At 39.5% G+C, this 12,518-nt stretch overlaps 1 protein-coding gene across 1 annotated transcript in view; it reads left to right on the top strand.

Moving 5' to 3' along the window:
* ELOVL2 (ELOVL fatty acid elongase 2) overlaps positions 1–12,518 on the top strand; it is a 310,038-nt gene that overhangs the window by 150,707 nt on the left and 146,813 nt on the right. The window contains exon 2 of the mRNA XM_053714743.1: positions 3,289–3,352. Coding sequence (XP_053570718.1) covers positions 3,289–3,352 — 64 coding nt within the window. The remainder of the gene's footprint in view (positions 1–3,288; positions 3,353–12,518) is intronic.

The raw sequence follows: 12,518 nt of genomic DNA, 5'->3' as shown, positions 1-12,518 counted from the left end.
TCCTGGTGGCCAGGTTCTGTATTTCCCAAAAGTAATGAATGCAGCTGTGGACTCTTCCCTTCAGAAGAAAATTAAATTATCAGGTAAGCATAATTTATGTTTTTTCTTATTTTCTGTGTGTTGTTGCAACAGTTTTTGGTTTTATTCAATTCCTTTTGTGCTACATAATGTCACCCACCAACAGCTCCAGAAAATAAAATCACACGTGTCAGCGAAAGAGCAAGAGAGCTGTACACAGTGTATTACTATTGGAACAAACAATGTCCCTCAGTGATAGGTGGAGAAAGGTGACGCAGTGCTCGCAAGAACATGTTTCATTTACAGCATAATTACATTTATTTAACAATAAAAGGGCCTAAGAGCATCATCTGAGTGAAAAGCATAGAAGTGTTTATAACTAGATCTTTTAACTCGATGAGAGAAAACCTTTGAGCGTGCATTAAAGAGAGGTGAATTCAGATGCATGAATGAACAAAGTGTTAATTTACACATGCAAGTATAGGCGGTCAACTAACCCAATTAATAAAATGTTACTTATTTGGAAAGCAAAGCTATTCTCCTAGGGGTCTGACAGTACCATCCAAAACTAATTAGCCTTTAACGGTTATTACTTCATTGTCAAATTAAAAAATGCAATTAAATTCACAAGAGTTGTTTAAGATCCATGCCTAACTTCTGCAGTTAATACATTTGCTTGAGTGCCAGCATTTCAGCAGTCAGATATGGAATGACATTGATCAAGTTTGTGTTATCATGGCTGGCTGGTAGAGTAAATATAACTCCGATAAATGCAGGGGGTGTTAAAGGGACATTAAACCCCTCACTCTCTACAAACCCAATCATATATTCTCATGTGCGCTAACCCGACATGAAAATATGAATATTTCCAATTCCAATGATCTTCACATACAAGAATATGTTTTATTTATTTATAAATACATATTTCTACATATATCTACGACATCGGTTAGACACCATCACATTTCCGCATTCCCCATTGAAGTCAATGAATATTTTTTTTGCTCCACTTGTAATATCAGCGCAATGAAAATGGCTTGCAAAAACACGATTACACTAGCGCAAAACAGTTTGCACCTCACTTGGAATCTAGCCCTAAATACACTTCATGCACCTCCCTCTAATTATGGGTGCCACCATTTTTTGGAACCTTGCTGCACTTGTGCAAACACGTCAGCACTAGAATGCAGTAATAGTCAGATGTCAACATTGCGGCACTCATGACTAGAAAGAGGCGGGGAATAATCTCAATACATTGCATATAGAATGTATTTAAAGGGCCATGAACCCAAAAAAAATATTTCATAATTCCTATATATAATGCAATTTACCAATTTAATTCTACCATTTAATTTGCTTCCTTCTCTTGTTTTTTGTTGAAAAGGATACCTAGGTAGGCTCAGGAGCTGGGAGCTAGCTGCTGATTGGTGGCTACACATATGCTTCTTGTCATTGGTTTACCAATGTGTTCAGCTAGCTCCCATTAGTGCACCTTCAATAAGGATACCAAGAGAATAAATAAAAAATATAATAGAAGTCAATTGGAAATTTGTTTAAAATTGCATACTTTATCTGAATCATGAATTAAATATGTTGGGTCTCTCTTCAGGATATATGGTGTGTTTGGGATTGTAATGAGAGTGTATCAACACTAGTTACTTCACAATTTATTGCATATGTTCTACATTTGATGATTTGTCCGTTATTGAAAAGAACAAAATAAATGAATATTGCATTGATCATATGGTATACACCATTCATACATGTAGCTCATTCAGTTAGATAAGTGCTCATGTTCAGCAGTTCTCTGCTAAATCTAGTACTGGTTAGCTGCTTAACTCCATAAGTGCTCCATAGTGCTTTTTTTCTAGTTTAGTCACTGGAATTTTGCTACTAAATTTGATTTGAGAAAAACAACTTGAATCACAATGTTAGATTAGTGCTCATTGGCTGCTCTGCATAACTCATTCAACTGTGTTCATCGGCTGGTAGTCCTCACTCATACCTTTATATCATTGCTGCATTAAAGTTCTTTAACTGGTGTTTACAACTTACACAATTAGTGTGCATTTAACCATTGTGCTAAATATCCTTTTAATATTAAAATGCAATGGACATCATCATTTATAATGCTGTAAGTACTCACTGGCACTAACTAATATCTAATACAGTTGTATAAATCCTCACTGGCTGGTATCCACTACTCATGTTACTGTGTAAGAGCTTGTTGGTTTTATAAACAAATCAAACGACCACAGTAAGGTTCACTGGCTGGTGTCCCAAGATATGCAACTATTCCAGTGCTCCTATTCACAACTCATTTAAATGTAATGCTGTTTACTGACGGACACACACAGTAAGTGTCATTTAAGTGTACTCAGAGGCATAACTAGAAACCACAGGGCTCAGGTGCAAGAATCTAAGAAGGGCCCCCCCCCAAATAAATGTGAATCAGTTTACATGTCTGCAAAAGGAGGTACCCTATGCCCACAGTCTGTTAGATGGTCTGACCCCTATTACTGTATATAGTGGTACTGTATAGTGACACTGTTTACCCCCCTGCCCCCCCCCCCAATGCTGTAGTAACAAGGTTGGTAATTTGCTGGTTCCACAAACATACACACATACATGCATAAATACACACACAGTCACATAAATACCAATGGGTAAAACAGAAACACTAACCCCTGTAGTCAGAGACACTAGTGAAGCATCATGTCACACTCACATGATATCAGTGCAGGCAATGGCAGGTCAACGTTTTTTATTGAAGAAAAAACATTTTTTTGTTTTTTTTAAAAACTGGGCCCCCACTCTCAGGGACCCTGCACCCCCTGTAGTTCTGTCCCTGAGTGAACTGCTGTTTACTGATTGGCATACAAAGTAGGTATAATTTAAGTGTGCTGCTGTTTACTGACTGACATACACAGTAGGTGTCATTTTAGTGTACTGCTATTTACTGACTGACATACACAGTAGGTGTCATTTTAGTGTACTGCTATTTACTGACTGACATACACAGTAGGTGTCATTTTAGTGTACTGCTATTTACTGACTGACATACACAGTAGGTATATTAGTCAATATTGGATGATAGGTGCAGTTCATACAGCTCTATGGCTCACATGGATACACTTGAAAGGTTTATTATCCAGAAATGGAAATTGTCATAGAAGAAACATTTTTGCTTAACTTTATGATACTTAACGTGTATTACCAATACAGCTAATAGTAAAAGTTTAACCTGATTTTTTTATTCATTTCTTTCAGGAGCACATACAGAATCTAGACAGAGAAGTAAATGCATTTGTGGATTATTTGTTTGGACCAAGAGGTAAGTGATTTGTTTTTTTTTTTTGCTTAAATAATACTAACTACATAGCTCATTCAGATATTGTATTGATGTATGTTGATTATGTCTTGTCATAAGTAAATAATATAGCTATAGCAATAAGAGAATGGATAGCACAGCTTGGAGTTTATGGCTGTAATTATTTTATCATTTTATAAGTAGTAATATATTTATCCATAATTTAAATATCTCAGAGCAGCCTTTTGCTTAAAGGGACACTGAACCCAAAAAATTTCTTTCGTGATTCAGATAGAGCATGCAATTTTAAGCAACTTTCTAATTTACTCCTATTATTTTTCTTTGTTCTCTTGCTATCTTTATTTGAAAAAGAAGGCATCTAAGCTTTTTTCTTGGTTCAGAACTCTGCACAGCACGTTTTTATTGGTGGATGGATTTATCCACCAATCGGCAAGGACAACCCAGGTTGTTCACCAAAAATGGGCCGGCATCTAAACTTACATTCTTGCATTTCAAATAAAGATACCAAGAGAATAAAGAACATTTAATAATAGGAGTAAATTAGAAAGTTGCTTAAAATGTTGTGCTCTATCTGAATCACGAAAGAAAAAAATTGGGTTCAGTGTCCCTTTAATTAAACAAATGACCACACTTATGATTACTGATTATGAGCCAGTTAAAGGGATATGTAACCCATATTCAAAATCACTTGAAAGTGATGCATCAAATCTGTAAAAAGTTGACTAGAAAATATCACACGAACACCTCTAATGTAAGAAGGAAGATATTTTACCTAAAAATGTTGTCAGATTACCAAAGTAAGTGCTCTGTGAGCAGTTATTCTTCATCTGTTCTTTTTGCTGTCATCTGCATGGAGAAAAAAACCCAGCAACCGATCACCATCATCAGTGCTGTGTTCACTCTGTGGTTTACTATAGTGTTTCACTATAATCTCATGAGCTTTAATAGTGAACTTAAACTGAGGAGGGAAATAAAGTGACTGTTTCTGCACATACCAGATGCACACTCCCTTCAGATGCACACTCCAGATGCAAACTCACTTGCAAGTCCTGAGACAATCATCCTGCTTAAAGTCACTTTACAATAGGATTTGGCTACAGAGGGAATTTTTAGGTAAAATATCTTCTTTTTTATGTAGAGATGTTCTTGTGATCTTTACTAGTCAGCCTTTTACTGATCTGCTGCATCACTATCATAGGTTCAACACCCTGGATAGCACTTGTTTATTGGTGACTACATTCAGCTAACCAATAAGCAAGCGTTACCCAGGTTCTGAACCTAAAATGGGCTGTCTCCCAAGCTTTACATTCCTGCTTTTAAAATAAAGATAGCAAGCGAACGAAGAAAATTTGATAATAGGAGTAAATTAGAAAGTTGCTTAAAATTACATGCTCTATCTGAATCATTAAAGAACATTTTTGGATTTATTATCCCTTTAAGGATCTTCAATCATGTATTTTCCTACTATAAATCCAGTTTCTCCAACATTGGTGTGTCCGGTCCACTGCGTCATCCTTACTTGTGGGATATTCTCTTCCCCAACAGGAAATGCCAAAGAGTCCCAGCAAAGCTGGCCATATAGTCCCTCCTAGGCTCCGCCCACCCCAGTCATTCTCTTTGCCGTTGCACAGGCAACATCTTCACAGAGATGGTTAAGAGTTTTTTGGTGTTTAAATTTAGTTTTTATTCTTCTATCAAGTGTTTGTTATTTTAAAATAGTGCTGGTATGTACTATTTACTCTGAAACAGAAAAGGATGAAGATTTCTGTTTGTGAGAGGAAGATGATTTTAGCAGACAGTAACTAAAATCGATTGCTGTTTCCACATAGGACTGTTGAGATGAAGTAACTTCAGTTGGGGGAAAAAGTTAGCAGACTTTTCTGCTTAAGGTATGACTAGCCATATTTCTAACAAGACGATGTAATGCTGGAAGGCTGTCATTTCCCCTCATGGGGACCGGTAAGCCATTTTATTAGTCAAACAAACAGAATAAAGGGCTTAATATGGGCTAAAAAACTGGTAGACATTTTTATGGGCTAAATCGATTACTTTATTTGGGCATTTTATTCATATTTATGCTGACAATTTGCATTTATAAACTTGGGGAACGTTTATTAAACGGCAGGCACTATGTTAGACACCTTTTCCAGTCAGGGGGCCTTCCTAGTTGTAGATTGAGCCTCATTTTCGCGCCATTACTGCACAGTTGTTTTTTGAGAGCAGGGCATGCAGATGCATGTGTGAGGATCTGAAATTTGCTGGAAAAGCTTCTAGAAGGCGTCAATTGGTATCGTATTCCCCTCTGGGCTTGGTTGGGTCTCAGCAAAGGCTATAGCTGGGACTGTATAGGGGTTAAATTTGTAAACGGCTCCGGTTCCGTAATTTTTTAACAATTCCTTCATACTTTTTCACATATTCAGTAATAAAGTGTTTTCTGTTTAAAATTTAAAGAGACAGTAACGGTTTTGTTTTAAAACGTTTTTTGTGCTTTGTTGACAAGTTTAAGCCTGTTTAACATGTCTGTACCTTCAGATAAGCTATGTTCTATATGTATGAAAGCCAATGTGTCTCCCCATTTAAATTTATGTGATAATTGTGCCATAGCATCCAAACAAAGTAAGGACAGTACTGCCACAGATAATGAAATTGCCCAAGATGATTCCTCAGATGAGGGGAGTAAACATGATTCTACATCATCTCCTACTGTGTCTACACCAGTTTTGCCCACGCAGGAGGCCCCTAGTACATCTAGTGCGCCAATGCTTATTACCATGCAACAATTGACGGCTGTAATGGATAACTCCATAGCAAATATTTCATCCAAAATGCCTACTTATCAGAGAAAGCGCGATTGCTCTGTTTTAAACACTGAAGAGCAGGAGGGCGCTGATGATAATTGTTCTGTCATACCCTCACACCAATCTGAAGGGGCCATGAGGGAGGTTTTGTCAGATGGAGAAATTTCAGATTCAGGAAAAATTTCTCAACAAGCTGAACCTGATGTTGTGACATTTAAATTTAAATTAGAACATCTCCGCGCACTGCTTAAGGAGGTGTTATCTACTCTGGATGATTGTGACAACTTGGTCATTCCAGAGAAATTATGCAAGATGGACAAGTTCCTAGAGGTTCCGGTGCACCCCGAAAGCGGGTGGCGGACATAGTAAATAAGGAGTGGGAAAAGCCCGGCATACCTTTTGTTCCCCCCCCTATATTTAAGAAATTATTTCCTATGGTCGACCCCAGAAAGGACTTTTGGCAGACAGTCCCTAAGGTCGAGGGGGCAGTTTCTACTCTAAACAAACGCACTACTATTCCTATCGAAGATAGTTGTGCTTTCAAAGATCCTATGGATAAAAAATTGGAAGGTTTGCTTAAAAAGATTTTTGTACAGCAAGGTTACCTTCTACAACCCATTTCGTGCATTGTTCCTGTCACTACAGCAGCGTGGTTCTGGTTCGAGGAACTAGAAAAGTCGCTCAGTAGAGAGACTCCATATGAGGAGGTTATGGACAGAGTTCACGCACTTAAATTGGCTAACTCTTTTATTTTAGATGCCGCTTTGCAATTAGCTAGATTAGCGGCGAAAAATTCAGGGTTTGCTATCGTGGCGCGCAGAGCGCTTTGGCTAAAATCTTGGTCAGCGGATGTGTCATCCAAGACAAAATTGCTTAACATCCCTTTCAAAGGTAAAACTCTATTTGGACCAGAATTGAAAGAGATTATTTCAGACATCACTGGGGGAAAGGGCCACGCCCTTCCACAAGATAGGCCTTTCAAGGCCAAAAATAAGTCTAATTTTCGTTCCTTTCGCAATTTCAGGAACGGACCGGCCTCTAATTCTGCATCCTCTAAGCAAGAGGGTAATGCCTCACAACCCAAACCAGCCTGGAAACCGATGCAAGGCTGGAACAAGGGTAAGCAGGCCAAGAAGCCTGCCGCTGCTAACAAAGCAGCATGAAGGAGTAGCCCCCGATCCGGGACCGGATCTAGTGGGGGGCAGACTCTCTCTCTTTGCTCAGGCTTGGGCAAGAGATGTTCAGGATCCCTGGGCGCTAGAAATAGTTTCTCAAGGTTATCTCCTGGAATTCAAGGAAGTACCCCCAAAGGGAAGGTTCCACATGTCTCACTTATCCTCAAACCAAATAAAGAGACAGGCATTCTTACATTGTGTAGAAGACCTGTTAAAGATGGGAGTGATACACCCAGTTCCAATAAAGGAACAAGGAATGGGATTTTATTCCAATCTGTTTGTAGTTCCCAAAAAAGAGGGAACTTTCAGACCAATTTTGGATTTGAAGATCCTAAACAAATTTCTCAGGGTACCATCGTTCAAGATGGAAACCATTCGAACGATTCTACCCACTATCCAGGAAGGTCAATTTATGACTACCGTGGATCTAAAGGATGCGTACCTACGTATTCCTATCCACAAAGAACATCATCAGTTCCTAAGGTTCGCCTTTCTGGACAAACATTACCAGTTTGTGGCCCTCCCATTCGGGTTAGCCACTGCTCCAAGGATTTTCACAAAGGTACTAGGTTCCCTTCTAGCGGTTCTAAGACCGAGGGGCATTGCAGTAGTACCTTACTTGGACGACATTCTAATACAAGCGTCGTCCCTATCAAAGGCAAAGGCTCATACAGACATCGTTCTGGCCTTTCTCAGATCACACGGATGGAAGGTGAACATAGAAAAGAGTTCTCTGTCTCCGTCAACAAGAGTTCCCTTCTTGGGAACAATAATAGATTCCTTAGAAATGAGGATTTTTCTGACAGAGGTCAGAAAGTCAAAACTTCTAAGCACTTGTCAAGTTCTTCATTCTGTTCCACGTCCTTCCATAGTGCAGTGCATGGAAGTAGTAGGGTTGATGGTTGCAGCAATGGACATAGTTCCTTTTGCACAAATTCATCTAAGACCATTACAACTGTGCATGCTCAAACAGTGGAATGGGGACTATACAGACTTGTCTCCAATGATTCAAGTAGATCAGAAGACCAGAGATTCACTCCGTTGGTGGCTGACCCTGGACCATCTATCCCAGGGTATGAGCTTCCGCAGACCAGAGTGGGTCATTGTCACGACCAACGCCAGTCTAGTGGGCTGGGGCGCGGTCTGGGAATCCCTGAAAGCTCAGGGTCTATGGTCTCGGGAAGAGTCTCTTCTCCCGATAAACATTCTGGAACTGAGAGCGATATTCAATGCTCTCAGGGCTTGGCCTCAACTAGCAAAGGCCAGATTCATAAGGTTCCAATCAGACAACATGACGACCGTTGCGTATATCAATCATCAGGGGGGAACAAGGAGTTCCCTGGCGATGAAAGAAGTGACCAAAATAATTCAATGGGCGGAGGATCACTCCTGCCACCTGTCTGCGATCCACATCCCAGGTGTGGAAAACTGGGAGGCGGATTTTCGTCGTCAGACATTCCATCCGGGGGAGTGGGAACTCCATCCGGAGATCTTTGCCCAAATAACTCAATTATGGGGCATTCCAGACATGGATCTGATGGCGTCTCGTCAGAACTTCAAGGTTCCTTGCTACGGGTCCAGATCCAGGGATCCCAAGGCGACTCTAGTAGATGCACTATTAGCACCTTGGACCTTCAACCTAGCTTATGTATTTCCACAGTTTCCTCTCATTCCCAGGCTGGTAGCCAGGATCAATCAGGAGAGGGCCTCGGTGATCTTGATAGCTCCTGCGTGGCCACGCAGGACTTGGTATGCAGACCTGGTGAATATGTCATTGGTTCCACCATGGAAGCTACCTTTGAGACAGGACCTTCTTGTTCAGGGTCCATTCGAACATCCAAATCTGGTCTCCCTCCAGCTGACGGCTTGGAGATTGAACGCTTGATTCTATCGAAGCGTGGGTTTTCAGATTCTGTGATAGATACTCTGGTTCAGGCAAGAAAACCGGTAACTAGAAAGATTTACCATAAAATATGGAAAATATATATCTGTTGGTGTGAATCCAAAGGATTCCCATGGAATAAGATAAAAATTCCTAATATTCTCTCCTTTCTACAAGAAGGTTTGGAGAAAGGATTATCTGCAAGTTCTCTAAAGGGACAGATCTCTGCTTTATCTGTCTTACTACACAAAAGACTGGCAGCTGTGCCAGATGTTCAAGCATTTGTTCAGGCTCTGGTTAGGATCAAGCCTGTTTACAGACCTTTGACTCCTCCCTGGAGTCTAAATCTAGTTCTTTCAGTTCTTCAAGGGGTTCCGTTTGAACCTTTACATTCCATAGATATTAAGTTACTATCTTGGAAAGTTTTGTTTTTGGTTGCAATTTCTTCTGCTAGAAGAGTTTTCAGAGTTATCTGCTCTGCAGTGTTCTCCGCCCTATCTGGTGTTCCATGCAGATAAGGTGGTTTTGCGTACTAAGCCTGGTTTTCTTCCTAAGGTTGTTTCTAACAAAAATATTAACCAGGAGATAGTTGTACCTTCTTTATGTCCGAATCCAGTTTCAAAGAAGGAACGTTTGTTACACAATTTAGACGTAGTCCGTGCTCTAAAATTCTATTTAGAGGCTACAAAAGATTTCAGACAAACATCTTCCTTGTTTGTTGTTTATTCTGGTAAAAGGAGAGGTCAAAAAGCGACTTCTACCTCTCTTTCCTTTTGGCTTAAAAGCATCATCCGATTGGCTTATGAGACTGCCGGACGGCAGCCTCCTGAAAGAATCACAGCTCACTCCACTAGGGCTGTGGCTTCCACATGGGCCTTCAAGAACGAGGCTTCTGTTGACCAGATATGTAAGGCAGCGACTTGGTCTTCACTGCACACTTTTGCCAAATTTTACAAATTTGATACTTTTGCTTCTTCGGAGGCTATTTTTGGGAGAAAGGTTTTGCAAGCTGTGGTGCCTTCCGTTTAGGTAACCTGATTTGCTCCCTCCCTTCATCCGTGTCCTAAAGCTTTGGTATTGGTTCCCACAAGTAAGGATGACGCCGTGGACCGGACACACCAATGTTGGAGAAAACAGAATTTATGCTTACCTAATAAATTACTTTCTCCAACGGTGTGTCCGGTCCACGGCCCGCCCTGGTTTTTTAATCAGGTCTGATGAATTATTTTCTCTAACTACAGTCACCACGGTACCATATGGTTTCTCCTATATATATTTCCTCCTGTCCGTCGGTCGAATGACTGGGGTGGGCGGAGCCTAGGAGGGACTATATGGCCAGCTTTGCTGGGACTCTTTGCCATTTCCTGTTGGGGAAGAGAATATCCCACAAGTAAGGATGACGCCGTGGACCGGACACACCGTTGGAGAAAGTAATTTATCAGGTAAGCATAAATTCAGTTTTTTTCCCTTAGATCTGTAGAATATCTATTACCCTTTCTGTTCCATTGTTTTTCACTCTATGGGCTTTTTTTTGTGGGCTTTTTTATTACCAGACTAGTGATTCAAGGTCCTTATGTTTCAGACCTGTATCAATAATCAATATATTTATCATATAATGTGATTTCATGATTTCCAATAATCTGGTCAGCATCCAGCTGCTGGTTTTAGTAACAGAAGCAGTAACCTTGTTCACTTATCCTGTGTGTTTAGGGTCTTTACAGTTTTTGATTGCCAAATGAGCCTTGGTATTCTTAAAAAAACAGTATTCCTATCTTGGTAAAAGACTTTTATGTGTGTTTTAAAAGTTTATTACACATAATATATATCAGTGATAATATCAGAACATATAGATTTCAACATTTTAATTTGTTAAATAAAAATAAAATTGCATACCGCTTTTTACCCATGTTAAACAGTTTTATTATGTACATTTTGGAGACATTTTTTTTTAAACAGTTTTATTGAGATTCACTTTAAGGCATACAATAGTGAAATAACAATACATATTATACAAATAAATGATTCTAAAACTTCAACTCAGGTTACAGACATTTGTGAGATCAAGATATGTAAGTTATTTGAAAAAAGAGAGGTCACAACGGCACTACTAAATATATGTATTAGTACTCTATATTTCTTTGAACCCCTTATCTACATTTAGTATATGAGGGCTATATGCCCTTCAATTTTATATTAGATAGAGTAGGTGCTATGTAGTATTATCTCTCTCTCTCTTTCTCTCTCTCTCTCTCTCTCTCTCTCTCTCTCTCTCTCTCCCTCTTTCTCTCTCTCCCCCTCTCTCTCCCCCTCTCTCTCTCTCTCCCCCTCTCTCTCTCTCCCCCTCTCTCCCCCTCTCTCTCACTCCCCCTCTCTCTCCTATGCTCAGCTGTGCGCTGCTTAAACTACGGAGGTGCGCGTGCAGGGATCTCTCTCTTTCTCTCTCTCTCTCTCCCCCTCTCTCTCTCTCCCCCCCCCCTCTCACTCCCCCTCTCTCTCCTATGCTCAGCTGTGCGCTGCTTAAACTACGGAGGTGCGCGTGCAGGGATCTAAGGCCAAGTGTTTGTCTCTACTACACATGACGGCTTCAGACAAACACTTGGCCTTTTATAATATAGGATAAGTAGTATATTTGCACATAGTATACTGTAGCTTTATTGCATCTAATCTTTCAAGGTTTGTACAAAATTGTAACATATACCCTTTATTTGTAAGTGTATTAGTGTAAGTGTGCCTATCAGACTATTTACCCTCTGGAGAGCTATAAGGCTACTCTTGGACCTTTATAAAATATAAAGAGTATAATAATTCAAAGAAGGTAACTGAAAACAGTATAAGACCTCTCATGGGTCTCAATCAGTGAATCTGAGTTTTCTTGTTTTAAGGGAAGGGGTTATTAAGTAATGTTTATGTATTTCAATCATCGGTAGTTTAACACGGTCTAGGTGTATTTAGGTGATCCACCAAAATTAAACATACATAATAAACAATAACAGTATTAGTATAATTAAAGGGACAGTACACTGTAAAATAGTTTTTCCGTTAATGTATTTTAAATGACTTGTTATACCAACTGCAGAGTATAAAATACTTGAGAAATTCAATTTTTATGCTTATTTGTGTATATGAAGTAGCTGATTTTGTGCTTTGAAACCAGAGCCTATTACAATGGGTTGAACTTAAAGGTGATAACAGATCTCATTATGTTCTAAGTTTGTGTAAACAGACTTGCTTCCTTATCTTTTATTTGGCTGGAACACCAAAGTTCAATACATAGAGAGAACAATGGAAAATGATCATTTTATTACTTAACAATC

Source organism: Bombina bombina, chromosome 5, assembly GCF_027579735.1.
Source record: "Bombina bombina isolate aBomBom1 chromosome 5, aBomBom1.pri, whole genome shotgun sequence".
Taxonomy (NCBI): Eukaryota; Metazoa; Chordata; class Amphibia; order Anura; family Bombinatoridae; genus Bombina; species Bombina bombina.
The sequence above is the reverse complement of the archived record's forward strand: the minus strand, read 5'-3'. Positions and strand labels throughout refer to the sequence as shown.